The sequence below is a fragment of the Dipodomys spectabilis genome, unplaced genomic scaffold, assembly GCF_019054845.1.
Source record: "Dipodomys spectabilis isolate Male_0828 unplaced genomic scaffold, ASM1905484v1 ptg000146l, whole genome shotgun sequence".
NCBI classification, from domain to species: domain Eukaryota; kingdom Metazoa; phylum Chordata; class Mammalia; order Rodentia; family Heteromyidae; genus Dipodomys; species Dipodomys spectabilis.
This window is the reverse complement of record NW_024870823.1, coordinates 81412-108691: the sequence shown is the minus strand read 5'-3', so window position 1 is coordinate 108691 and position 27280 is coordinate 81412. Positions and strand designations below refer to the sequence as shown.

The following is a 27280-nucleotide window of genomic DNA, read 5'->3' as shown; positions in this document are numbered from 1 at the left end:
TATATGGGGTTTAAAGTGATGGAACAATAGCTTTATTGATAATTTCTGAAAACTCAAGATTTAGTGAATGGTATTACGTCATTCCTAGTTCATTGGTTTTTGACAGTTACATTATGGTGTATAATATGGTAACACAGGAGAAGCTGGGAAAAGAGAAGTCTGTATTCTTTTTGCAATTTTGTGGTAAAATCTAAAATTATTTCAAAACTTAAAATTAAAATTACTTTTTATTGCCTAAATTGGCTAGAGCTCATAAAAATTGGCTAGAGGAGTTTGTAAAAACATACTATTTGTTGTATCTGGAGAAGGGACATACTTTTGAGGTGTTGTCTCTCTTCCATTTTGTCATCTGGTCCTGAAGGTATTATCCAATACCTCTTTAAAACACTGCTGCTCATATTTCAGCAAATCGTCTTTGTCCCACTTTCAAAATAAATTTGGTGCCTGGGTATTTCCTACCATCCTCAGTCCTGATTCCCTTGAACCTGGTGGTTAATATGAAGTATTAGTTTTGGAGTTAGATATTGGTTTGAATCAGAGTCCTACTGTTGTTAATTTGAAAACCTAGCATAAGTTATTTATCCCAGTTTAAACTCTTAGCTTCCCTTTTTGAGAAATGGGAATGATAATATCTTATTCATGGGGGTGTGGGGATTAAATGAGATAATGTCTATAATGTTCTTTATGTAATGTTTGGTGCATTATGTAAAAGGTAGCTATTAATGATTAATTTTAGATGTTACTTCATTCCATATGCCTAGTATATTTTTTTCTTTGTTTGACTAGTATTTCTTTTTCACAACTGAAAATGCCTCAGAAGGAAAAATCATGACTTACTCATTGCTGTATCCCTATGTTTTGTTGATGGATGCTGTTACTGCCTAATACTTCATTAACTCATAGGTCTTCAATAGATCTCTGACTATATTCCCTCTTTCTAAAGCTCCATGGTGGGCACTATGAAGTAATAAAGTTGAACAAAGACTTCTGTAAGTAAGTTAATTGTAGATACAAATAGCTCTCTGTGGTAAGAGGGAGAATAAAATAAATATGTTATCTACTGTCCTTTTCCTATTTCTGACAAATAGGTAAGTAGTTAGGTAACCCCCTTTCTGTCTCGGGACTTGAAATTACTCAGAGAAATAAAGGGATATAGCACTCTTATCATGTGTAACCTGACCTTTATCGTCCTATTCTTAGAAAGAGTGTTCTTTTGGAGACAGGTAGGTAGTGGTTAAACTGACAAAGCACAAACTGAATTCTAAAGCTGTGTTGCTAAGAAAAGGTTAGAAATGGGAAGCAAGTTGCAGTCTTTAGCATGACATGTGTTCCACAGGACCATGATATGTTTTGGAATTTTTCCACTTATGATTTTAAGATTGTAGCTGAGTAACAATCTTCAGTATTTTCAGAGATAGTAGGGATACAGAGGAATAAGATCATTTATCTATTACTGCTCAAGAAGTCATTTTGGTAATTGAATGATGCCACTTGCTATTTCTAATATGGATTTATATATTTATGTAAATATATGTATATTGAAGTTTCATATTATTTTATTTTATTACTTTGCAGTCTAGGGGATCTAATCCCTTAGCCAAATGTATTCTAAGCATATATTCTGCCATTGAACTACAGTCTTAATAAAACTAACATGGATTTTTACTCCACTATTTTAATTGATTTGCTTTTGTCTTTTCTCCATAGGTAATAGTTTGTTTTATTTCCCAAAGTATCTCTGATCAAATCTGCCTTCTGCTCATACTTCTGTTTTCAAGAAGCTTTATAGAACAGCTGGGAGCTTAGACATTGTTATATAAATATTTATATGGCTCTGCAAGGCAAACAAGTTCTAGCTAGAAGTTAAGAACATGCACTACAAAAGAAGGTAAAATAAATTGGGGCTGACATGGCAGTACAAAAAACTTGATAACAAAGCAGAATGTGGAACTTAGACATCAAAGATAAATAAAATTTAGAAAAGATGAAAGAGGAGGAGATCCACAGCTAGTAAAAACCTGGGAAAGTAGGAGAGACAAGATCCTGCACACACGAGAAAAGATAAGACAGGAGGAATAAACTGGATCCAGAAGCAAGTTCCTAAGGAATACATATTATGCAATGCACTTGACTCACTGATTGAGATGGAAGTCCCCATAACTTTTTGCCCAGACTGGCTTCAAACTGCCATTTTCTCCTAATCTCCCAAATAGTCAAAACAGTTTTGAACACAGACAAAGATGGTGGCATCATGCTTCCTAATTTCAAAATATAAAGCTACAGTCATCAAAATAGTTTGATACTGAATTATAGCACTTGGTAGGGAGGGGTGTCACTTGGGCCTGGGATTTGAGACCACTCTAGGCAATATAGATCTGTTCTCAAAGACAAAGACAGAAAACAAAAGCAGTACCCAGTACCACAGTGACATAAATACGGATACAGAATAATGAAACAAAAATTAGAGAGTAAATTCATATATTTATTGTTGCTATGGTTTGGATGTGGCTCCCAAGGATTTATGTTTTAGAAGCTTGGCCTTTTGTTTGGTGGTCTTAAAAGGTGGTGGAATATTTAGAGAGGTGGGGTCTACTAGGACTGGTCAGGCCTTGCTAGGAGCCCTGTTCTCAGAGGTTAAGGTAGCTCTCAGATCCTGAGTTTGTTCTTGTAAAAGAGTTGTTATAAAAGACCAGACCTGGCCTTCCCTAACCTCCTTGGCTTCTTATTTTTCCATGTGATCTCTCTGTTGTCCGTGTGTGACTGCTGTGTGGCCATCTGCTATTAGACAGAACCAATTGGGCTACCTGATTTTGGACTTTTGACCTCTAAAACTGTGAGCTACATAAATCTTGTTTCTTCATAAGTACTTAGCTTCAGGTATTTTGTTATAGCAATGGAAAACCCACTAATATAGCACTTAACCTATCTTTGATAAGGGTACCAAGAATACACAATGGGGAGAGGATAGTCTTTTGAATATATAGTCACTGGAAATCTAGATATTCACATACAAAAGAATGAAATTGAGCTTTCATAGCATACACAAAAATCAACTCAAAATGGACTAAAGATTTTTAAACATAAGTGAAAATTTAATCCTCCTAGAAGAAAACACAGATAAAAAGCTTCTTGATGGTGTATTGGCAGTGATTTCTTGAGCAAGATTCCATAAACATGGGTGGCAAAAGTGAAAATAAACAAGTGTGATTATATCCCACTGAAAAGCTTCTGCATAGTAAAGATGAAAATGAAAATCTACTGAACGGGGCAAAGCATTTGGAAATAATATATCTGACACAGGGCTAACATCCAAGTGGAAGGAAGCCCTGCTCAGTTGCAGTGCAACAAAACAGACTAAAAAGTAGGCAAAAAAGAACTGAATAGAGCTGGGCACTGGTGGCTCACGCCTAATCCTAGCTACTCAGGAGGCTGAGATCTGAGGATCACAGTTCAAAGCCAGCCCGGGCAGGAAAGTCCTTGAGACTCTCATCTCCAATAAACCAGTAGAAAACTGGAAGTGGTGCTGTGGCTCAAGTGGTAGAGCGCTCGCCTTGAGCTGAAGAGCTGAGGGATAGCGCCCAAGCCCAGAGTTCAAGCCCCACGACCGACAAAAAAGAAAAAAAGCTGAATAGATGTTTCTCAAAGGGAGATAAGCATCTGCCTTTGAAAGTATGGTGGGATATGCCTATAATTCATTACTTAAGATGCAAGCCTTAGGCAGGGATTAAGATAGTTCTAATGGGACTACAAATTCTCTTGAGAGTGAGAACAAATTCCACTCTTGAATTATTCTTTGGCTTTTTGGCAGGTGATATGACCTCTCCCTCTCTTACAAGTTCCCACCACTGTGATGCTGTCTTCCATGTGGTCCTTAGTAGAGTTGAGCCCATGCTAGTGCCATGGCTTTCAACCTCTAGAACTTTGAGTTGAATAAGCTTATTTTATTTATAAAGTTGCCTTGCTTCAGATGCTTTGTTATAGCAACAGCTCTAACAGCTTTGATTATTTAAATGATGAATCAGAGCTTTCTAAACTCAGGGAATGTACTTAACTCAATTTGTTTTGGTAAAATAAAAGTTTTGAAGTGTTTTCTGATTTGTGTTAGATTCATTTTAAAAATTGCAATAAATCTGGCTTCTATATTTTCCCCCTTTTTATTGTTATTATAAAGGGGATATACAGAACAGTTACAGTTACGTAAGTCAGGTAATGAGTGCATTTCTTTTGGGATAATGTTGACCCCTTCCCTCACTCTTTCCCAGTTTTCACTTCCCATCCCCCTGTATTTTTATTCTGATTGTTTCAATAAGAAGATATCGTGAGGGGCTGGGAAGGTGGCTCAGTGGTAGAGTGCTTGCCTTGCATGTACGAGGTCCTGGGTTTGATTCCTCAGCACCACATAAGCAAAAAGAAAAAAGCCGGAAGTGGTGCTGTGGCTCAAGTGGTAGAGCGCTAGCCTTGAGCTGAAGAGCTGAGGGACAGCTCTGAGACCCAGAGTTAAGGCCCCATGACCGGACTCCCCCCCCCCCCCCAAAGAAGATATAGTGATCCAGCAAATTAATTATAAGTGATCAATAGTTGTTGGGGGACAGTTGGAAGCTGCAGAGAAGTCCCCTTGCTGCAAAGAGTGGGTACAATTATTTAGTGATGCAGCAGTGTGGTTTAAAAACAAATATTTAGCGTTTTGTGTTTACAGGGTACCATGTAATTGTTAATTCGTCTAAACCAATGTTTAGCTCCAGATAAAGGGCTGGCAAGGGCTTATATTGGCCTAGTTAGGGCAAGATTTCCAGTCATCCTTTGGAGAATTCTTCTGTTTTGTTTTATTTTGGGTCCGGTCGTGGGCCTGAACTCTGAGCCTGGGCGCTGCCCCTCAGCTCTTCAGCTCAAGGCTAGCGCTCTACCACTTGAGCCACAGCACCACTCCCGGCTTTTTTTTTGCTTATGGGTGCTGAGGAATCGAACCCAGGGCCTCAAGCATTCAAGGCAAGCGCTTTACCACTGAGCCACCTTCCCAGCCCATCCTTTGGAGAATTCTTCTAACTCTGAAGTCAGTTGTCTGTAGATTAAGAATTCTTCAAAGCTTGGTTGACTATTTACTAGTCCCCAAATGATAATCTTTTGCCTTAGTGCATTCTTGTTGTCATAACTGAATAGCATCGACAGGGTAATTTATAAAGAACCAAGTTTTTTTCTTTTCTTTTTTTTTGTTTTTTGTTTTTTGCCAGTCCTAGGGCTTTAACTCAGGGCTTGGGTGCTGTCCCTGAGCTTTTTTTGTTCAAGGTTAACAGTCTATCAAATGAGCCACAGCACACTTTTGGCTTTTTCTGTTTATGTGGTACTGAGGAATCGAACCCAGGGCCTCATGCATGCTGGGCAAGCAGCCTACCACTAAGCCACATTCCCAGCCCAAGAACAGAGGTATATGTAGCTCACGGTTCTGGGCAGAGCTTGGCTCCGGTGGTGGTTGCTACACTGTGGACCGAGTTTCTACCATGAACCTTTGGAGATGTGTACAAGTCACGGCACCATTTCTGAACATTGTTTCAGAGTCTCCTCAGGTCTAGGAGCCACCTAGTTTTTTGTTTTTGTTTTTTTCTATGGTGTATCCTCAGTATTTCCTTTCAGAGGTTAAGTAGCTGGTATTTTTAGAGCACTGTGTTAATTGAGGCCACAACAAATTTGTTTCAAGGGAGAGTCTCGTCTCCTCTCATTGACATTGCAAAAAGAACCTAAGAGATGGAATAAATATATTTGGGTGGCCATGTGTGCAAAATATTACAACATTTAAGGGCAATTTACTTTTAGTAAGGGGGAAGATGTTGTTTTCCAGATAAAAGGGAAGTGGTATTCCTGGCATGATTTTGTTGTTGTTGTTACTTATCCTTTGTGTCTTGAAAGCGCCGTAACCATCATGCACCAACCAACCAATTACGGTACTGACGTCATCACCTATTCCTGGATTATATCCAGACTTTCTTTTCTGAGTACGCATTTTGTTTAACTTACTATCTGATGGCTTATCTTTTTTTTTTGGTAGCTAATCATAATCCTGACATCTCATAGCTGTCAATCAATTGCTTAGAAGGCTTCCTATAACAAATTGCTAATCACAGTTTCTGAGTCACTAGGTCTGGCATGGAGCCTAAGAGTTTGTGTTTGTGACAAGTTTCTATCGTTGGTCTGAGGACCATGTATGGGCATTTGGGAATTCTGAGAACAGGGAATGATTGGGGTTGACATGAAGAGAAAGATGAAACTTGGGATAGGTAAGTTTTGGGCAGTTTGTTATAAGTCCTTACTTCTTACGATCAGAAAGACTATATGCTATTTTTAGATGTCAGGAAATATGAGTCTGGCTTTGAGTGTTGCATTTTACCTCCTTCAGGATTATTTCTTTAGACTCTCTCCCCAGCTAGCTAGAGTTCCTTTTTTAGCTAGATAGAGTTTTGTGTACATTTATTCTTGAACCATTGAAATCTGGGGAGTGACTCCTGCAGGTTGTGGTCTTGAAGACCAGATAATGTATTTTAGTTACATGATTGGAGAAAAGAGTTTCATTTTCTTTCAGTCTCTGTATTTATGTATCTATCCTAAAAATAGCATGGATAAATTAAATCACAAGCAACATCAGAACTATATTAGAGTTAGGTGCCATATTCTAATAAAAGAAATCATTTAGCAAGTGGCACTGTGGCTCAAAGTATTAGAGTTCTGGTCTTGAGTGAAAAAGCTTAGGGACAGTGCCTAGGCCCTGAGTTCATGCTCCATGACCGACAAAAAAATCTTTTAAAAATCATATTTGTCTAAACTTCTAATGGCAGATTCAATTGGATGATTCAATCACAAATAGACTACTATTCAATAACTAATTGGTAAAGAACTGAATCTGTGCTGTGCTTTACAGTGAGAATTGCCAAAGCTCTTTATTCATTCAGTAAGATCTTAGCTCTAAAAACAGTAATTTTAGAGAAAGTACAACTTGCTATCTTTAGAGTTTTTACAATGTGCTAGGTACCATGAAAATTCATCTCTGATTCTCATTTTAGACATGGTAAGATTGAGGAAGAGAGACTGAGTAACATGCAGAAAATTATAGAGTTCTGAATGGAACTCTCAAATCTCATTGAGCACCAACACATGTTAAAATAGAGTGGAAATTTAAGAAGTATTGAAAGATATTTACATAGTAACAGTGCTCCACACCGAGTAGCTATTGATTCCAAAGGGGAAAGCAGTAAATTTATTGTGGAAAAGTTAGACAGGTGCTCCCTAAACAAAGTAATTAAACTTAATACTAGTAATAGGACAAATAGGCACCATGTACCTTCTGATAAGGCATTCTGAAAAGAACATACATCTTGTGTTTTTCCTGTCATAAGAGTGTATCTTGCATTTAACCAAGGGCAATTCAAATTGAGGTAAAGTCTACAATTATAAGTCCATATTTAGGTAAAGGGGCATTATACATACTTAAGGAAATAATAGAACACTCATTTAACCTTTATTCAATACTCATCCATTGATTATTATTGACTAATGTTTCTAAGGGTTAAAACTAATGATTTATTCTTTCTAAATATTTGCTGGAATCATATTGAAAGGCTTACTACATAATCCTTGAAGTATACTTAATATTATAGATGAGATAACTGCACAATTCTTTCCTTTAAATAGCCAATTTTCAGGCTAATTAGTGCCATAATTTCTTCCGTAGCTTCCAATGAGATGTGTTTCAGTTGTGACTCCCTACCCTCTCACCCTCCCCCTTTTTAATCTTTTCAGACCCATTTTTTCATCTTTGGCCGAAATGAGCCAATTATGCCTTTAAAAACTTTTTTTTCTTTTTAGTCCTGGCCCTTGAACTCTGGGCCTGTGTGCTGTCCCTAAGCACCTTTTGTTCAAGGCTTGCACTCTACAACTTGAGCCACAGCACCACTTCTGGTTTTTCTTTGATTAATTGGAGATAAGAGTATTACCAACTTAACCTGGATTCAAACCTCTGTCCTCAGATCTCAGCTTCCTGAATAGCTAGGATTGCAGTGGTGAGCTACTGGTGCCCAGACAATTACACCTTTTGAAGTTCAGTTTTATATATAGTGGATTTAAAGTGTCTATAGTTTATCCAAGAAGAGACACCTTTACTGGGTTCTGAAATGGAAGTGCTGACCTCTGGCTTATCAAAAAAGCGGAACTACAGAAATGTAATTCTTCCTTCTAGGATGTGGAAAAGATTTCCCTTTTTCCTCCATTTGTTTATCTACTTATTTTTATAAGTGAACTTATAAAACTTATAAACTCGTTCTTTTTCTTTTTCTTTTCTTTCTTTCTTTCTTTCTTTTTTTTTTTGCTGGTCTTGGGGCTTGAACTTTGGGCCTGAGTGCTGGCTCCTTTTGCTCCTTCTTCTGTTTTTTTTTTTTCTGTGACTAACTGGAGATAAGAGTCTCATGGACTTTCCTGCCCTGGCTGGCTTTGAATTGTGATCCTCTGAGCTCAGCCTCCTGAGTAGCTAGGATTATAGGTACAAGCCACTGGTGCCCAGCTGAACTTACCTTTAAAGCACTTATTAAGCTACAAGTCATTATTATCATTTTTATATACTCTTGTATAAATTGTTAACTTTTGGCTAGAGAGGTATCTCAAAATGGTAGTAGCTGAGCAAGGAGGAGGTCCTGGTACTAGTCAAAAGAACAACAAAAAAAAACTATTATTAAATTATTTGTACATCTTAATTTGGGTTTTTGATTTACTTTCCCTTAATTAAAAATATTTTAAGGATATTACTCCTTGCCTATGACCTATTTTGCATTTTTTGCCAAACTTTATTTTTGCAATGCATATATAAAAAATTCTCAAATAGTCAATTATACCAACATTTTATTGTATTATATTGGATTTTGAGTCAGAAAGCCTTTACTATACTTGCTTGTAAAAATAGGAAGACACTGAGTTTTCTGTAAGTACACATGTATAGTTGATCTTCACTATTAATTTTCCTATAATCCTCAAGTGAATACTCTTGGCACTTTCATGGTCATTTGCAGACACATCTAGAGTGATGGGAAATCTGACTCATGTGGTTGCAGCAGAGGTTACACAAGGGTCTGTCTTTTGTTCCAACTCATATCATAAATAAATGTCCCTTTAGTATCTTTGTGGTTTTTTTTTTTTTTGTTATTGGTGAGTAACTGTTTAAAATGACTCCCAAGCATAATGCTGAAATGCTATCTAATGTACTAGGTAGAAGAAGGTTGTATTTATGGAGAAAAAAGAAATATGTATATATACATATATGTATATGTATATATATATTAGATAAGCTTCATTTAGTCATTGCTTACAGTTATGTTGGCAGTGAGTTCAATGTTAATGAGTCAGTAAATGTAAGTACCTTTAAATAGATCTAAATAAAATATAGTTATTTATGAATCCGTTGATAAAAATAGTGTTACCAGATGTATGTGTTAGCTTAACCTTATAATGATTCAGTTTCTTTTTTTATTGTAGTCCTAGTGTTTAAACTCAGGGTCTGCTGCTTGCTTGGCTGGCACTCTACTGCTGATCCATATATCCAGCCCTCGCTATTTTCAGGAAAGGATCTTGCTTTCCCCATTGGTATGTGCCTGACCTGTGATTTATCTACTTTTAGGCTTTCTGCTGTTACTGGGATCACAGGCATAACATTGTGTCCAGCTTCTCTTTGTGGAGATGGAGTTTTGTGGATTTTTCTGCCTGGCTGGCCTGATATCACCATCCTTCCAATCTTAGCCTCTCTCATAGCTTGGGAGAGGACTGGTGTATAACCCATTTCCAACCATGGAGAAGGAGTCTCAAGGGCTTTTCTACCCAGGCTAGTCTCAAACCTTCATCCGCCCAATCTTTTTTTTTTTTGGTTGGTCATGGGGCTTAAACTCTGGGCCTGAGTCCTGTCCCTGAGTTTTTTTATTCAAGGCTAACACTCTACCACTTTGAGCCCCAGCTTCACTTCTGATTTTCTGGTGGTTATTTGGAGTTAAGAGTCTCACAGACTTTCTTACCTGGGTTGGCTTCAAACTGCAATCCTCAGATCTCAGCCTCCTGCGTAGCTAGGATTAAAAGTATCAGCTACCAGGACCCAAATAGAAGGGAGCCATTGGCACCTGGCTTTACTAATTCTATTTTTTTTGAGATTTTTATATACTGACTTCTAAGACATCAACTATAATTTCAGTTTTTCAATCACAAACCAAAAAATTGAGTATAATTTCAGTTGATTGTAATTTCAACTTTGATTGTGTGTGTATGTGTGTGTGTGTGTGTTGCTGAGGATCAGCTCTCCTACCATTAAAAATATCAGTTACAAGTATGGATAGTAACCTATGTTCTTCCAAGCTTGCTATAAATTGGGGTTCCCATGACTGCTCCTTGAGTTTAATTAATTTGCTAAGTGGACTTACAATACTCAAAAAGCACATAAGCTTACCTATAATTTTACAGTGGAAAATTGCAAGAATGCAAATAGAAAGATATGCGTGGGAAAGGCATGAATAGGAGTGCAGTTTTCATGCCTTCTCCATGCCTCCAGGTACCTCCACATGTTCAGCAACCCCAAAGCTCCTGAAACCCAGTCTTTCTGGGTTTTTATGGAAACTTCATTACATAGACATGATTAGAATACATTCGTCATTGATGATCTATTGAATGTCAGCCCCGCCTTCCTCTCTGCAGACTGGTCCCATTCTGAAGCTGTGCAGGGTTCAGCCACTCCTCAGCTCACTACATCATTATGTAGATTCTAGGGAGCTTAGGTGCTATGTATCAGGCATAAGAGACAAAGTAAAATGAAAAGGAGATAAAATAAAATATGTATCATAATATGTAGTTTGCTATATACATTTATGTGTGTATATATATATATATATATATATATTCATTACTCTTTGTAGTGGGATTCATTCTGGTCAGACTAGATAGGGTCATGTATCTATCATGGCTATGCAGATTTGTTGCCATAAATCCTGTGAGACCAGGCTCATGACCTCTATTTTGGGGAATCCATTTCTCCCAATACACATGATCTGGGAATGTGTTGGAATGGGCATATTTCCAAATGGGAGATATTTCCTAGAGGAAGCAAGATTAGGTGTTGGAGAGGTAACAGCAACCATTGTTTACTGCAATATCTGACTATGGCTTCTTGGGTAGGTTTGAGCTGAATTAGTAAATGATTAAGTTATAGCATTTCTAGAAAGGAAAAGTTCTGAATGATTTTTTGAGGGAAGGGAAGGAAAGAGACTCCTTACTGCTTGCTTCCCCCCTATGTTGACAATAGCTTCTGTTTTTTGTTTTGTTTCAGAGCTGATTCCTCTAGCTTTATTGGTTTCTGTCATCTTTGCTGGAGGGAAATGACATCATGTAAGTGAGTGTGAAAGAAAATAAGCCCAGAGTCCTGCTGGCCACAGCTTTAGGCCTGTCCACCAGACCTTCTGCCAAAGTCACATAAAAGGCTCTCTTCTTGACGTTGGGGGCAGCATGCATCATTCTTACATAAGACAGAATATATACAAAATTACATACTCTTCCAACAGGAGTTTTGGCTCTTGGTTAGGATTGTTTAACTTATAACGTGTAAGACGATTTTTTCCTTACTTACTGCCAAAAAAAGAAAAAGTAATATTTCCTTCTAGAGCCTGAAACTTTTTTCTTCTAAGCTTTTATTTAAAGAGAATGTGTAATTTAGACATTTAAATAGCAATAGAGGAAGTAGCCAAAACCTTTTTCAATAGTCTGGTTTAAAATACATAAGACTTTTAAAAGTAATTCTTTGGAGCTGTGAAGGTGGTTCAGTGGTAGAGTGCTTGCCTTGCATGCATGAGGCCCTGGGTTCTATTCCTCAGCACCACATAAGCAGAAAAAGCTGGAAGTGGTGCTGTGGCTCAAGTGGTAAAGCACTAGCCTTGAGCTGAAGAGCTGAGGGACAGTGCCCAGGCCCAGAATTCAGGCCCCACGACCAACAAAAAATAAATAAATAAATAAATAATAAAAGTAATTCTTTGAATGAGAGATTAGAAAATTCTGGGTAAGGCTGAGTATCACATACCTCAGAAATGCCTTACCAATTTAAAATAGAGGAAGCTATATATGTCTACCAAGAAGTCAGAGTTCAAATAGGAGGTTCTCAGCAGCCTGCTTCCCATTCCATAGATAGGTTCCAAGAAGTTTCTCATGTTGCTGAAAATTTCTATCTGATGGCTCTTGTTAGATGCCATCTTATTTTACTATCTGATATATTTGCATAAACATTTTCCCCTCTAGATTTGTACAAAGAGATGTACTTTTGTTATTATTAGAAATACAAGGAAGAAAAATTTGTGCTTGAATGTCTACTGAGGATTTTCTTTCTTTTGATCACTGATATGGAGGACCTTGGTGCTGGATCCAAAAGTTCTTGACCAGGTTTTCCATGTTTTGGGTGGATGTGTGATCTTAGACAAACTAATATCTCTTTGCTCTACCTCTTGTATGAAGATTTATCCATCCATTCATTCACAAATACTTAGTGCCTCTTCTTTGTGTTACACCACTGAGGTTGCAACAGTGAATTAAACAACAAAGATCTTTCCCTGTGCATCTGACAGGGAGCTCACAGAGAGGCATCAAACAGAAGTTTCATGTTAAAAACTAAAGTTACCATAAGGAGAGGAAAAAGTAGGGCAAGGAAAATGTGGAGTAGGGAGGAGAGCAGATACAGAATTAGGGTTGTCAGAGTAGGCATCAATGGGAGTGACCCCAGAGCAATGACATTTATTCTTGATGCTGAGTATAGACCATAAGGGGTTAAGAATAAAGTAGGGAGAATTGTTAGGAAGCTTTTAAGGTAATTAGGAAACAGATGATGGTGACCTTACAAAATGAGGAATGATTACATTTTGTACATATTTTAGAGGTCCAACCGATGGGTTTCCTAATGGATTGGTTATGTTGTGTGAAACAAAAATCAGAGTCTTGGTTTTTGGCCTCAGGAAGTGGATAAGCGTTCCATTCCAAGCTCCATAAAAAAATGGAAAAGACAGTATCAGGACAGACTGCAGGAAGAGGAAGATGGAACTCCTAGGGCTGATGTCTCTAAGAGGTTGTGTACATTCATACAGAGTGTGTTTAACCATTCCAAAAGTTTCTTAGTTCTTCCACAGCATTAGGGAATAAGCTATCCCCATGTACTTTATAGTACATGAGGCTCTGTAGACTTTATTCATTAGTCATTTGCTAGATCCCCATTGCTGGAATGGAGTTGCAGAAATCTAGTAAGGAGATCACCCAGCATCTATAATTGAGCCGGCAAGTCAATAACTTGAGTCTTTTGGGTTATTTGAAAAATAGTCCCTGCCATGTTTTAGAATATAAAAGGGTTTTCTTTTCTCTTCTTTTCACAGGAGATGAGTAAAGGGAGGCCATTTATTGTAACTGAAAACTAAACTGATGGAATTATGACATATGAACATTTATTCACTTTTATTTTTTGGTATATGGTACTATGGTGCTTACAAAGGAATATTTTGTTTTTTTAAAGCGAAGGTAGAGTATCATAAGAGAAAAATGTTTAGCTATTAGCTTTGGATGTATAAAACAACTTCTTAATTTATGTTACTTTCCTAAGACAGCTTAGTGACAGGTTCCAGGTTACTATCAGCCTACCCAGTTTCCCAGATCTCTTCCTCTTCTGTCATTTGCATCCTGGCCTTCAGATGAATAGGTTTGCTCTTCTCTACACTCTATGCCATGATTTGCGTGTTTTACCACAGGCCCAAAGCAATGGAGTCAACCAGCTGTGGACTGAAACCTCTAAAAATGTCAGCTAGAATAACCTTCTGTCTTTATAAGTTAATTATCTCAGGTATTTCTTACAGTCATGGAGAGCTGATGAACACAATGGAAGAAGAACCATCTCTTTGAGCAGATCTGCTACACTTAGCAGTTGGAACGTTTCTTTTGGAACACTGTGTTAAGAAACACTTAGAATATATTTTTTTAAACCAAACATAAACAAACACAAAAAGGAAACAGAACATCCAATAGATTCCTAAACATTACTCCAGATTTGGGAAATCAATGTCCTCAGAAGAGCACTATGTACTTTGAGTACCTTGTAATTTTTTTTTAACTATGACCAATTTATTAAACAAGTATAAACAAGTATTCTCTCTCCAAATTTCTAGTCTATATTAGACTTTCCTCTAGTATCTCCTCTCATGTCAGGGTTTGAATTCAGGACTCTGTATTTGCTTGACCTACTTGCTTGGCTAGTGCTTGAGTCACATCTCTAGCCCTGATTTTTTGCTGGCTAATTTGGAGATGGTGTCTCATGGACTTTTTTTTCCCCCCATACTGACTTCAAATCCTCCAGATCTCAAGCCTTCTGAGTAGCTAGGATTAAAGGTGTGAGCTACGTTGTCCAGCACCATTGGCATCTTTCAATGAAAGCAGAGATGTTATTTCATAACTTACTGTGTATATTTGTATGTATACATTTGTATATTTTGTTATTGAAGCATTTTAGACCAGCATAAAAATAGAAATTATATCCTCTTGGTATAGGCCATGTCTGTGACTCTAGTTGCTGTGCTTTAACTTTAAGGTACCGTGTTCCATTTTAGGGGAGTTGGGTTGGGAGGGATGGGGAGAAAGATGAAAGGGGTGGTGTCAATCAAGGTGCATTGTACTTATAAACTGATTTGTTGAATGGTAACCCCTACGAACAACTACTTAAGGATAATCAAAATACAATAGAAAGATAGGATGTTCCTTCTCTCCTTTCAAGACCCACAGAGAAGGAATAGGTGAACGAGGTTTTCTGGGTGTTGCTGAAGGAGGCATTCCAAAGCCTTCCTCTAGTACTCCTGCATACTGGTGACCCCTGCAGCATGACTATTTCTTTAAAGTAGCATCCAGCTTCATCCTGACTATTTCCATCAGTGAGAACCTCTACAGAGGGAGGGTAACCTTGGCTCACCTGCGTCTCCATCTACTCCTCCTTTTCCTCTTCCCTTTCTCCCTCTTCTCCTCTGGAAAAAGAACACATGGAATTTGTTAGATGTCTGAGGTATAGTAGGATCAGACTGCTTCTATCCCTTATTTGCTTATTTGTTGATTGCTTTTTTTCTTGTTGTATATCCCAGGCTGGTTTCAGATATATAACCCTCCTGTTTCCACTTTCTGATTTCTGGAATTACAGGAGTGTACCACTTCATTCGGCCATCCTCCTTTTGAGTATATATATTTTTTCTCTACTTGGGAGCACTGAAACTGATGTAGTCCTTTGAGTCTACTAAGGACCTCAGTCACTTTCCTGCCAGGCAAGCTCCATACTGTGGCTTTGTAGCAAATCATCTGCTTTCAGTGATCTTCACACAATGAGCTCCACATAACTCTGTATTCAAGTGCTTTCAACTTCTGCAGCTCAGCAAGCAGCTATCTTGGGATGGAGCAGCCAGTATGTCCTTCCCATAGATCCACCTTTCAATCTGCATGACTAATTCTCTTGAAGTACCTGTTTAATTAATGGTGCTAATACCATAGGGTCAGACTCCCAAGTTATCTCTTGTTTAACTTTGGTTTTCTCTCTAGGGTAGTTGTCTGACTGATCCAGTGATTTAATTTTTTTGCATACATTGGGGGCAGTATCTAGACCTAATTGTTAGTTCTTTGGTCATCACTGCCTCTTTCTTTTAATATGGGGCCCTGGTTTTTGATTTTGGGACAATAGAGCACATGCAACTCAATCTTTTTTTTTTTTTTGCAACTTAGTCTTGTTAGATTATGAAGTAGTAAAGTTAGGAAGCAAGTAGAGGAAAGCAGAGTCAGGTAGTTGTTCTATAGAATTTAAGCGGCACATAGGAGAAGATCCTTATTCTCCCTGAAGGGAAATAACACAATTCATCTACTTAGGGTAAGAAACCAAATCAACTCCATAGCAATCATTGTGGATCACCAGCATTGGTAACTTTGTAGTAGATTCCAAAGGATATGGGTCAGTGTATGTGATGCTGTCTTAGGACAGAGCTGGCACACCGAACTGGAATTCGTGTAGTTTTTAACTCGGTGTTCCTGGTACCTTTGGGACAATGACAGCTATAACCACTAGGTGGTGCTTTTAAACTAGAAAACTGCAAAGTCACCATTGCCACTACTAACACCAGTGTGGCCTGCTTAGCAAAACAATTGCCAATAATAACAGCAGGTGACAATTCCTGAAACCTTAGGACAGGTTTCAAAAGAGAGAAAGGAAGAAGTAAAAGGTAGGAGAGAAAAGAAGAAATGGAACAGACATGGATGTAAAGGAGGTAATAAAATGCCATTAACCTTAGGAAAGTGTTATCTGTAGCATTTTGTTGTCTACCATTCATTTCTTTTTTCATTCACTTGACATTTATGTACTGAGACCCAGGACTTTTAGTTAATGTCATGGTGAACAAGATATCATTCCCATGCTCTGAGAGTTTACAGGTAAAGGGAGTTTGAAACTCAATGTCTTTTTTTGAATATGTGTGTTAGTTGTGGGGCCTGGACTCTGGGCCTGGGTGCTGTCCCTCAGCTCTTCAGCTCAAGGCTAGCACTCTACCACTTGAGCCACAGCACCACTTCTGGCTTTTTCTGCTTATGTGGTGCTGAGGAATTGAACCCAGGGCCTCAGGCATGCAAGGTAAGCATTCTACCATTGAGTCACCTTCCCAGCCCCCTCAAATTAAAATATTGATACCTTGTTTCATAAAGTATGTTAAATAATGGGCAAAGAAATATTCTTTTTTTTCTCTTTCATATTCTCTATTTAATTTTCCTACCAGAGAATAAATTTTTGTAATTTAAAAAAATTTTTTGGCAGTCCTTGAATTTGAACCCAGGGGTTCACACTGGCTTGGCTTGCTTGTTTAGTTGATGCTCTACTACTTGAGCCAGTCCATTGCTGGTGATTTTGGAGATGGAGTCTCTCAAACTTTTCTACCTCAGCTGACTTTGAACCATGAAACTCTTGATCTCAGCCTCTTGAGTAGCTAGGATTATTGGTATGAGCACCCATGTAAAAAAGAACAACTTTATATATTCATTAATTTATTCATATATTTGAAAAAACTAGATTCTAGAGAGAAGGAAATGTGTTTTGTTCAGAACTGTGGAGCTTTTTCTGATATCTGGCTTTTATTAATGGACTGGGGAGGGAGAGACAGAGACAAAGACAGAGACAGACAGAGGCAGACAGACAGGGACAGAGTCAGAGACAGACAGACAGAAGCAGACAGAGAGAGAGAGAGAGAGAGAGAGAGAGAGAGAGAGAGAGAGAGAGAAAGAGAGACAGAGACAGAGACAGAGACAGAGACAGAAGGAGAGAGAGAAAGAAAGAAAGTCCATCCACTTGCTCATGAAGGATTGCAGTAGGATCAGATGGGGACCCTTATTCAGGCATAGGCTTGATTCTTTCTGGTCTTTGTAGAATTTAGACATTTGATTTAAAAAACTTTCCTGGCAGGATCCCACTCCTCTTTTATATAGCAAGCTGCCATCACAGCCTGTTTTCAAGGCAGTTTTTGTGTTTTCCCATAATGGCAAATTCTTTTATGGTAAGCCTATTTCTCATTTATGTATATAATCCCAGTATTACCAGATGGTAAGTACTCAATAAACTTACATTAAATACGTGAATGAATTTGACTAGTTATAGGATAGCTTGTATAAGATAGCTTTGTATAGGAATTCTTCCTAAAAGGATTAATTTTGAGATGTACCATAAAGCCCTTCCTCTAACACAACATATATGAGTATGTATAAGCATTTATTTGTTTGTTTGTTTGTTTATAGGCAGTACTGGGGTTTGAACTCAGAGCCTTGTACGTTAGGCAGTCACTTCTACTTAGCCTGGCCCTTTTTGAGATAGGGTCTTGTTTCCTCCCCAGATGTGTGCATGAACTTCAGTCTGCCTATTTAGTCTTCTTGTAGTAGTTGGGATGAAAGGCATTGCTAACATGCCTCGCTCCTTCTATTGAGATGAAGTCTTGTGGACTTTCTTGTCCAGCCTGGCTTAGAACTGTGTCCCTTCCTATCTTAGTCTCCCAGGTAGCTAGGATGACCAGTGTATGCCACTGCACACAGCTATAGATTGAGAAGGGTTCTCAAAAACTTTTACTTGGGGGCTGGGAAGGTGGCTCAGAGGTAGAGTGCTTGCCTTGCATGCCTGAGGCCCTGGGTTCAATTCCTCAGCACCACATAAGCAAAAAGAAAAAAGCCGGAAGTGGCGCTGTGGCTCAAGTGGTAGAGTGCTAGCCTTGAGCTGAAGAGCTGAGGGACAGCGCCCAGGCCCAGAGTTCAGGCCCCACGACTGGTCCCAAAAAACAAAACAAAACAAAAAACTTTTACTTGGGCTGGCTTTGAACCATATTCTGCCTGGTCTCAGGCTCCCAAGTAGCTAGGATTACTGGCACGAGGCACTAGCACGCAGCATGCTTGTTGATTTGTAAAGAACACGATATAATTCAAAAACTATATAATTTCACCCTTTTAAAGTATATAATTTAGACTGTTTTTCTAAAACATATTCAGATTGTGCAGCAATCATCACTGTCTAATTCCAAAATTTTCATCACCTCATAAAGAAACCCTGTACCCAGTAGCAATCATTGTTGCAGCCTCTGACAACAGTTATTTTCTGTCTCTAGATTTGTCTGTTATTATTGTTTGAAAGAGTTCATTCTACATTGGATATTAGTGCCTTATTAAAGATGACTTGATTATTATTATTTTTTTGTTGGTCATGGGTCTTGAACTCTGGACCTGGGCACTTATCCCTCAGCTCTTCAGCTCAAGGCAAGCATTCTACTACTGGAGCCACAGTGCCATTTCCAGTTTTTCTGGTGGTTAAATGGAGTCTCACGGACTTTCCTGGGTTGGCTTTGAACTGCGACCCTCAGATTTCAGCCTCCTGAGTAACTAGGATTGCAGATGTGAGCCACCAATGCCCAGCAATGATTTGATTTTTAAATATTGCCTCCAATTTGTCTTTTCAATTTTTTCCATGCATTTTTAATTGTTGTTATAAAGGTGATATTCAGAAGGATTACAGTCAGATAAAGAGTCCATTTCTTTTTGAACAATGTCTTCCCTTGTTCTTTCCCTCCTGTTCTCATTCCCAAGTTATATAGTCCATTTTCAACATAGTATCTAGTGAGTACCTGTTTTTTCATTTTCTTGATGTTTTTTTAAAGTAGAAATATGTCTTATATCTCTATAATACAGTATATACAACATGATCAAATAAGGTGATTTAGAAGTGTTGTAAGTATTATGCTTGCTTGCATTAGGTAGCCATGAAGGGGTTAACAGATGCCTTCTTTTGGAAACTCAAAGCTGTGTCCTAACTCAGTATGGAATACAATTATAGGGAGCCAAATAAAGACTAAACTGCCATGTGAAATATAATGACCTGCAGCACACAACATACTTTCTTCCTGCTGCCTTTACATTATCCTTGTTCAATGTCGATAGGGAAAGGGACTGGGATACTGAGAAAGAAATGGATGATTCCCCCTTTTGTGGCTCAAGTGTAATATACAGATAGAGACATAGCTACAACATAAAACAACCTCGAAGGACAAAGTGGTTCTTAAAGGATTGATAATAGTACTGCCTTTATCAAACCATCAGAGGAAGGCCCTCCCAATGGGCCTGTGCCTTAGGGCTGCAAGTGGTCTATCTTTTCCTTTAGGCTTGGTAAAGAAGACTCATGTATAGGTGGGGGGTAGGCAGAGAAAACAAAATGTGTCCTTGGCATGCTATGGATGGAGATGTTTCTCCAATCACAGCTGAGCCTATGGACTGCTTTGATAAACATGAGATAGTTGTGATCACTTGCCTGTCTTCTTGGCCAGTATCCCAGTGTTCCATTTGAGAATGTTCTCAGTCCCCTCGCCACACCTTTAGCTGGATGTTGAACAGAGTAGTAATTAGAATATCTTTAAAGTTGATTGAAGTGAATTAAAAAGTGATCATATCTGGCAAGTTATAGGCACTGGAGAGCGGATTTTCTTTTTTTTGCCTCAGGGATCTGGAATAGAGCACAGATAGCTTTTTGAGAATACTGTCTTCCTCCTCAGGGTTTTTCTTCCCATGGGATGGTCTGTCAGTGAAATCAACATGGATCCTGACCCAGGCTTTTCAGCTGTTATGTGTACAGTTCTAAGGTTTTTGTTATTGTTGTTTTTTTGCCAGTTATGGGGCCTGAACTCTGAGCTTGGGCACTGTCCCTCAGCTCTTCAGCTCAAGGCTAGCACTCTACCACTTGAGCCACAGTACCACTTCTGGCTTTTTCTGCTTACGTGGTACTGAGGAATCAAATCCAGGGCCTCATGCATGCAAGGCAAGCACTCTACCACTGAGCCACTTTCCCAGTCCCTAGTTCTAAGTTTTGTAAAGTAGCTGCCTGGTATGTGCCACAAAGTTTTTTTTGGCCAGTCCGGGGGCTTGAACTCAGGGCCTGAGTGTTGTCCCTGTGCCTCTTTGTTCTGAAGACTAGCACTCTACCACTTGAGCCACTGTGCTGTTTCCAGTTTTTTTGGAGATAAGAGTCTCATAGGGACTATTCTGCCCAGGCTGGCTTTGAACTGTGATCCTTAGATCTCAGTCTCTTTTTTTTTTGTTGTTGTTGTTGGTCATGGGGCTTGAACTCTGGGCTTGGCCACTGTCCCTGTGCTCAAGGTGAATGCTCTACTGCTTGAGCCACAGTGCCATTTCCGGTTTTCTAGTTGTTTATTGGAGATAAGAGTCTCACGGAGTTTCCTGCCCGGGGCTGGCTTTGAACCGAGATCTTCAGATCTCAGCCTCTTGAGTAGCTAGGATTACAAGTGAGAGCCACCAGTGCCTGGCCTTTTTTTTTTTTTTTAATTTTCATTTTTATAAGAACTAATGCCAGACTATAGATAATGTATACTTATGTGGACAGTTCCCTAAACTTTGTTCCCTACAGTATAACCATGAAACCCTTTGGAATAATAATACATTTGTTCCTTAAGAGAGATTTTTTTTAGTCAGATGTGGTGATATGACTATAATCTCAGCTGGTCAGGAGACTGAGCTAGAGGATTGTGATTGAAGGCTGGCTTGAGCTAATTAGGTGAGACCCTGTCTCAAAAGTAAGTAAATAAATAATAAATGAGTAAATAAAAGAGTTTTATGAAAAGAAAGAAGAGGGAAGAAAGGAAATATACAAGAAGGAAGATAGAAGAAAGAATGAAAAAAAGGAAGGAGAAAGCTCTTTCGTGTTAATGTCTTAAGACTGGCTTGGATTCTTTAGGCACTTTCTCTCCTGACTTCTCTCCACACCCAGAAAGATATTTTAGATCTTGATCTTAATCTGATGCTTGGAGCATAATGAAGCGATGAGTCAGTGAGGTTTTTCTAACACTAATGTTTTAGGGGGAAGATAGTACAACTTTATTTTGAATATGAAATGGCATTAACTGTCAGTTTTGTTGCTTGGAGCTGATGGACACATTTGTAACCATGGGTGTATTGCATAATGCTGACATCTTTGAGGGTGTTGGCTTCAGCTTTAGAACACAGCCCCCAAGAGACTTGGGTTCAGTACAGAATGTAAAGATGTGCTAAGGTGGTTGTGAAACTCCTTGCTGTCAAGTAGCTGGGACTTCTCTGTCAGCTTGTGCATAGTCTGCTTTGTAGATGATGATATCCTTAAGCAGGAAACAGTTTCATCTTCTTGTCACATTGGCATCTGTGGTTAAGCATAGCTGAAATGCTACTAAAGCTTCCAGTGTGATAATGTACTCACCCAGACTAAGGAGTCAGCCCTGTGTAACCCTTGGGGAAAGGGTCTCATTTGACAATTTCTGTGCCAAGTAAGATTTTTACCTAGAATATGTATGAGGCAGTGACCATTGTACCAATTCATAGTCTAGGGAGACAATTGGTAAACTTGGGCATGGGGATTACAAGAGGTCTGTTAGATGAGAAAAACAGTGATCAAAAGAGGAGTATTTGCTGCTGTTGTTGATCCACTCTGATTGTGAAACACTGAAATCTGTATCTGTTGTAATTTTGGTGGTTGTTGATCAAGGGTCTTGAAATCTGGGTGTGGGTGCTGTCCTTGGGCTTTTTTGCTCAAGGTTAGTGCCCTCTCACTTTTAGCCACAGCTCCACTTCCCATTTTCTTGTGGTGATTTATTGGAGATAAGAGTCTCACAGACTTTCTTGGCCAGGCTGGCTTTGAACTATGATCCTCAGATCTCAATCTCCTGAGTAGGTCGGATTGTAGGTGTGAGCCACCAGTGCCTGGCTTTCTGCTGTAATTTTATAGATTCCTCGTACTCTGCTAGGTATTGGTAAATTAGAGCAAATAAGGAATAATCCATTGTTTAAGGTACTTTAGATTTTGTAGGGAGATGACACACAGGCAAGTGCAGATAGGCTTTTCTCCTTGTTTTCCCCTCACACAAACGAGAGCACACAACGGGAATCTAGGCCCATTTTAGGTACATGTATGTACCCAGTGTGTGATATGTGTCATGGTGCTCTAGGATATGAAAGCTTCAAAAAATGAAAATCATACTGTGTGTGCTTTTAGGTAGCTTCTTGTATAAATTAGGTAGTGTACCTAAACTGGACAATATAAGAGAAATGTTAAATTCCTTTTATGAAAGGAAAACTCCTGACAGCTGTGCTGCAAGCTGTTTCTAAAAAGGCAAGAATAAAGACTAGTTACTCAGGAGGCTGAGATCTGAGGATCCAGATTCAAAGCCAGCCTGGGCAAGAAAGTCTATGAGACTCTTTTTTTTTTTTTGTCAGTCGTGGGGCTTGAACTCTGGGCCTGGGTGCTGTCCCTCAGCTCTTCAGCTCAAGGCGAGCACTCTACCACTTGAGCTACAGCGCCACTTCCGTCTATGAGACTCTTATCTCCATTTAACCACCAGAAAACTGGAAGTGGTGCTGTGGCTTAAGTGGTAGAGTGTTAGCCTTGAACTGAAGAGCTGAGGGACAGCACCAAGGCCCAGAGTTCAAGACCCACGGCCGACAAAAATAACAAAACAATGACAACAAAACACAATAAAAAAGCAAGAATAAAATAGACATATAATTCAGAATCGTGATGACCATTGGGAGGGAGGCAGGAAGATGGCATTTGGGCAGAACCCTTGTGTAACTGCACTGCAATCGTGTCTTCACATGGTGACAGAATGTGTTAGACAGCTCACAGAGCAAACATTTCTTTCTCATGGTTCTGGATGGTGAAAGTCTGAGGTCAGGGTGCCAGCATGTGGCAGTTCTTGTGCGTGCGTGTGTGTGTGTGTGTGTGTGTGTGTGTGTGTGTGTGTGTGTGTGTGTGTGTGTGTGTGTGTGTGTATGCGTATGCGCGCGCGTGTGTGTGCATGCCAATACTGAATCTTGAACTCAGGAGTTGTCTTTGAGCTTTTTTTTTTGGCTCAAGGCTGGCACTCTCCCGCTTGAGCCACAGTTCCACTTCTGACTTTTTTGGTAGTTAATCAGAGATAAGAGTCTCTCAGAATTTCCTATCCGGACTGGCTTTGAACTATGATCTTCAGATCTCAGCCACCTGAATAGCTAGGATTTATAGGTGTGTGCCACCAGTGCCTGATGATAGCATTGGTTCTTGGTGAGGACTTTCTGTCTAGTTATGTTATCCTGTATGTTTCCTATCATGGGGACTCTACCTTCCAAATGCAGTCTCCCTCGCTGAGGCCCCATGTCCAAATATAGTTACACTGGGGATTAGGAGAAGAGATATAAACGTTTAGTCCATAGGAGGTTAGAAAGAGTTTAACTTAATAGTTCAAAGGTTTACATTCTATAATTGTGCTTCATAACCTACACAGTATGTTTGTCCTTTTATACTTCTCAAGTGTTATATAATTACATAAATTAGAGCTGGAAAGGTGGCTCAGTGGTAGAGTGCTTGCCTTGCATGAATGAGGCCTGGCTTCAATTCTTCAGCACCACATAAGCAGAAAAAGCTGGAGGTGGCACTGTGGCTCAAGTGGTAAAGCGCTAGCCTTGAGCTGAAGAGCTGAGGGACAGCACCCAGGCCCAAAGTACAGGCCCCACGACCGGCAAAAACAAAACAAAACAAAACAAAAAAACCATAAATTATTATTGTTTGACATTAAAATCATAATATTTCAGTAATTAAACATTTTTTGATCTGAATAATATCTTTAAAGCTTTTACTTATGTTAATTCATGGGAGGGAAAAACGGAGCTCACCTAGTTAGCCAGACTATATCTATCTTTATACATCCTACACCCGTCTTTTTTTTTTTAACTTTAATTTTGAAACGTAATCATGGAGAAGTCTTTTTCTCATGAATTGATTGTCCTGTTTCTCTTCCTACAAGTTCCCAAGTAGTCTGTTTAGTCCTAGCTTATAGGTCTAAAGGATGGTGTCTGGGTGAGCCTGCCAGACATTTCAGTATTCATTATCTCAGCAAGTGTGTGTGTGTGTGGGTGCGTGTGCGTGCGTGCACACGCATGTGTGTGTGTACGTGCGTGCATTTAGTATTTGTGCTTTGCTTAGCTGAGGATTTTGAAATGCTTGTAGGGCTTCCTTATTGTGAATGGCAGTCTTAGAATTAAGTGTTATCGGTAGAAAAAGAAACAGAGCAAAGTACTATTTCCTCCTTTGTCTATATCTCAAATAATACAAATGTTCATAGAAAACAGCAAGGGTTTTCTGGGAAAGGTCCTGCCTGAGACTGTTTTCACCCTTTACCCCTGCTTTCCAATTCATGTTTGCTTTTTACAATATAGTCATGTGCTTATCCAAGCCTGGCTTGTGAGCCATGCAGAACAGTGGTGGGGTTTGGGTTTTGAAGCCTTCTAACTGTGCACGTGATGTAGTGTTTAATTTGGAATGAGCTCTGAGTTTTGTCTCACGTGCTCCTCGTGGTGTTTACCTTGGAATTCATAAGTAGGAGGAATGTAGTTTTGCATTTTATACATATGGATATTGTTCATGGTACTTCTGTGACTTGGGAGATCTGTGTGGGGCAAAATCCAAGGAACAGTATTAAAAACAACATTGTAACTATAATATATGTAAAATATAAAATATAATAATAACATTTGAATGACATCTGCATAAAAACCTTTGAGAATACCCTTTGGATCCTAGCAGAGTTTGATTTTGAGGTGAGGCTTTTCAGTTGTGTGCTTCACTGGTGCTAAGTAAGTACATTGCTGGGATTATAAATTTACCCAGCACCCTCCCTTGTAGGACAAGGGCTGCCTGAAGTCTCAGTTTAAAATTTTTTTTATTGTTATTGTAAAGGTAATGTACAGAAGGCTTACAGTTATATGCCAGATAAAAATTGCATTTTTTTCTGGACAATGTCATCCCTTCCCTCTCTCTCTCCCAGTTTTCCCCTCCTGTCCCCACCCACAAGTTGTAGAGTTCCTTTTCAAATACAGCATCTAGTGAGTATCACTCCTGTATTTATTCACCTTTTGTCTCACCATTTCTGTGCCCCCTTTCACCCTCCCATAGACAGATAAATGAATAAACAAGACAGAAAGGAAATGAAAACAAAAATGGCAATGAAGAAAAGAAAAGTAAGCCAAACCCAAAGAAAACATAGATTGTGTGGTTTCCCTCATCTGTGGTAACTAGAATGTGCCTATAAATCTACAAGTAAACACACTGCATGGTAAAAGAAAAAAAAATACATTGGGACATGATAAATGAAACTGGTCTCTAGCCATTCACACAGAGTGAGACCAAAGGAGGATGTTCTTAGGAGAGGATCACATAGGCATAATAGCTATGTGCATCTGACCATATAAAATAATATTTACTGAAATTCTCAGCTTTTCAGGGGAGGATTTTTGCCTTGATTTTACACGCAGTAAGAGAAGCCAAGAGAATTCTGCTTCACTGTTACTTGCCTGTCATCCTCTTGTTCCACAAGCATCTTAAAAGACCATGAGGGTCTCTCTACTCCCTTTCTTGGTCCTGCCTTAGTTTATCCATCTCAGAGCTAAAAGAGAATCTTGAGAATGCTTCTGGTCTGAGTCAGGCCTAGAGTTAGAAGGGAGGAGACTTGTGACCTTATCCTTTTTTTGATGTCATTCTAGAAGTTGTTTAAACAGGATTGCATATGGTTTAATTAGTATTACCTCCTTTTTGCCTTGGGATATGCTAGAATGGCAAATGTGGGAAGGGATGTACAGAACTTCACTGCTCTTTGAGTGCGTTTGCATATGGACAGTATTGCTTTTTGGCCTCAGCTTCGTTTCCTTTTATTCCCAAATCTCATCTTTAATGCAGCTGTGGAGGGAAGGATGGGAAAGCAGAATAAAGCTTCAAATTGATTTGCACTTGAATAAAAGAAAGAGTGATTTCTCTTGTTCACAGAACAGACTAGTTTGAGTGGAAAGCTGTTTGCTCTTCTACTTTCTGCATAAGGACTGTTTGCTTTTCTCTCTTTAAAGGTATTAAAGAGAAGAAAAACTTAGTGAAGTAGATGGACTTACTGGTTATAATTCATCTAGAATCTTCAAATGTCTTAGGATCCTAACAGAAATACGCAATTGGAGAGGAAAGGTCAAAGTTGTGTTAAAGTTTAAGAATTCGATAGATCTGAGATGGTTTGAGTGCTTTCATAAGACAACTCAACCAAGAGCCATTCCTCTTTGCTGGTGTCTTTGACCTTTCTTTGGGATTTTTCCTTCTTTACTTTTATAATGTGTTTTGAAATTTTCACTTAAAAAATAGCCATTGAAAAGTAAACTTGTCACAAATAAAAACATCCTGTTTCTGTGATGGGACTCACAACATAGCAGAGAATGGCTTAACTTCAGCCGGAGAGAGGTTCATAGCAGAACCTCAAGGGTTGACACCAAGATCATGCTTGTTAGTGTTTTAATGAGTACAAAAGGAAATGGTGAAATCTGATGATGACACCAAATGGTTTTGCTGATCCAAACAGGGATTTCTGGGAAGCTGCTTCAGAGTATTTGGAGTTGTGGAAAGATTGGGCAATGTGGTAGCAGATGCATTGGACTTGAAGCGAAGGTTTATGGGAAGTGGAAAAGCCTGCCAAGTCCTCCAGAGGAAGACTGGAGTCTTTGTAAAGGACTTGGCTTTGATCCTGTTCACTAAAGGAAAGAGTCAAGCCAAAGAACATTTTGATATATAGAAAATGAAAACAATTATGGCAATAGTTATGGTGACCAAGGACAGGCATTTAAAAATATGCTGAATGTCTTTCTTTTTGGATACCAGTAGTAATAT

General features: G+C 39.0%; 1 protein-coding gene across 3 annotated transcripts in view; it reads left to right on the top strand.

The window, feature by feature from the left end:
- The window catches only part of Rad51b (RAD51 paralog B), a 77984-nt gene that overhangs the window by 37015 nt on the left and 13689 nt on the right, over window positions 1–27280 (top strand). Inside the window, exon 8 of one of the 3 annotated variants that reach the window (XM_042691836.1) lies at window positions 11336–11552. The exons of the other annotated variants lie outside the window; for them this stretch is intronic. Coding sequence (XP_042547770.1) covers window positions 11336–11341 — 6 coding nt within the window. The 3' untranslated portion in view covers window positions 11342–11552. Of the gene's footprint in view, window positions 1–11335; window positions 11553–27280 lie in introns of those variants that run through there. 3 annotated transcript variants of the gene reach the window in all.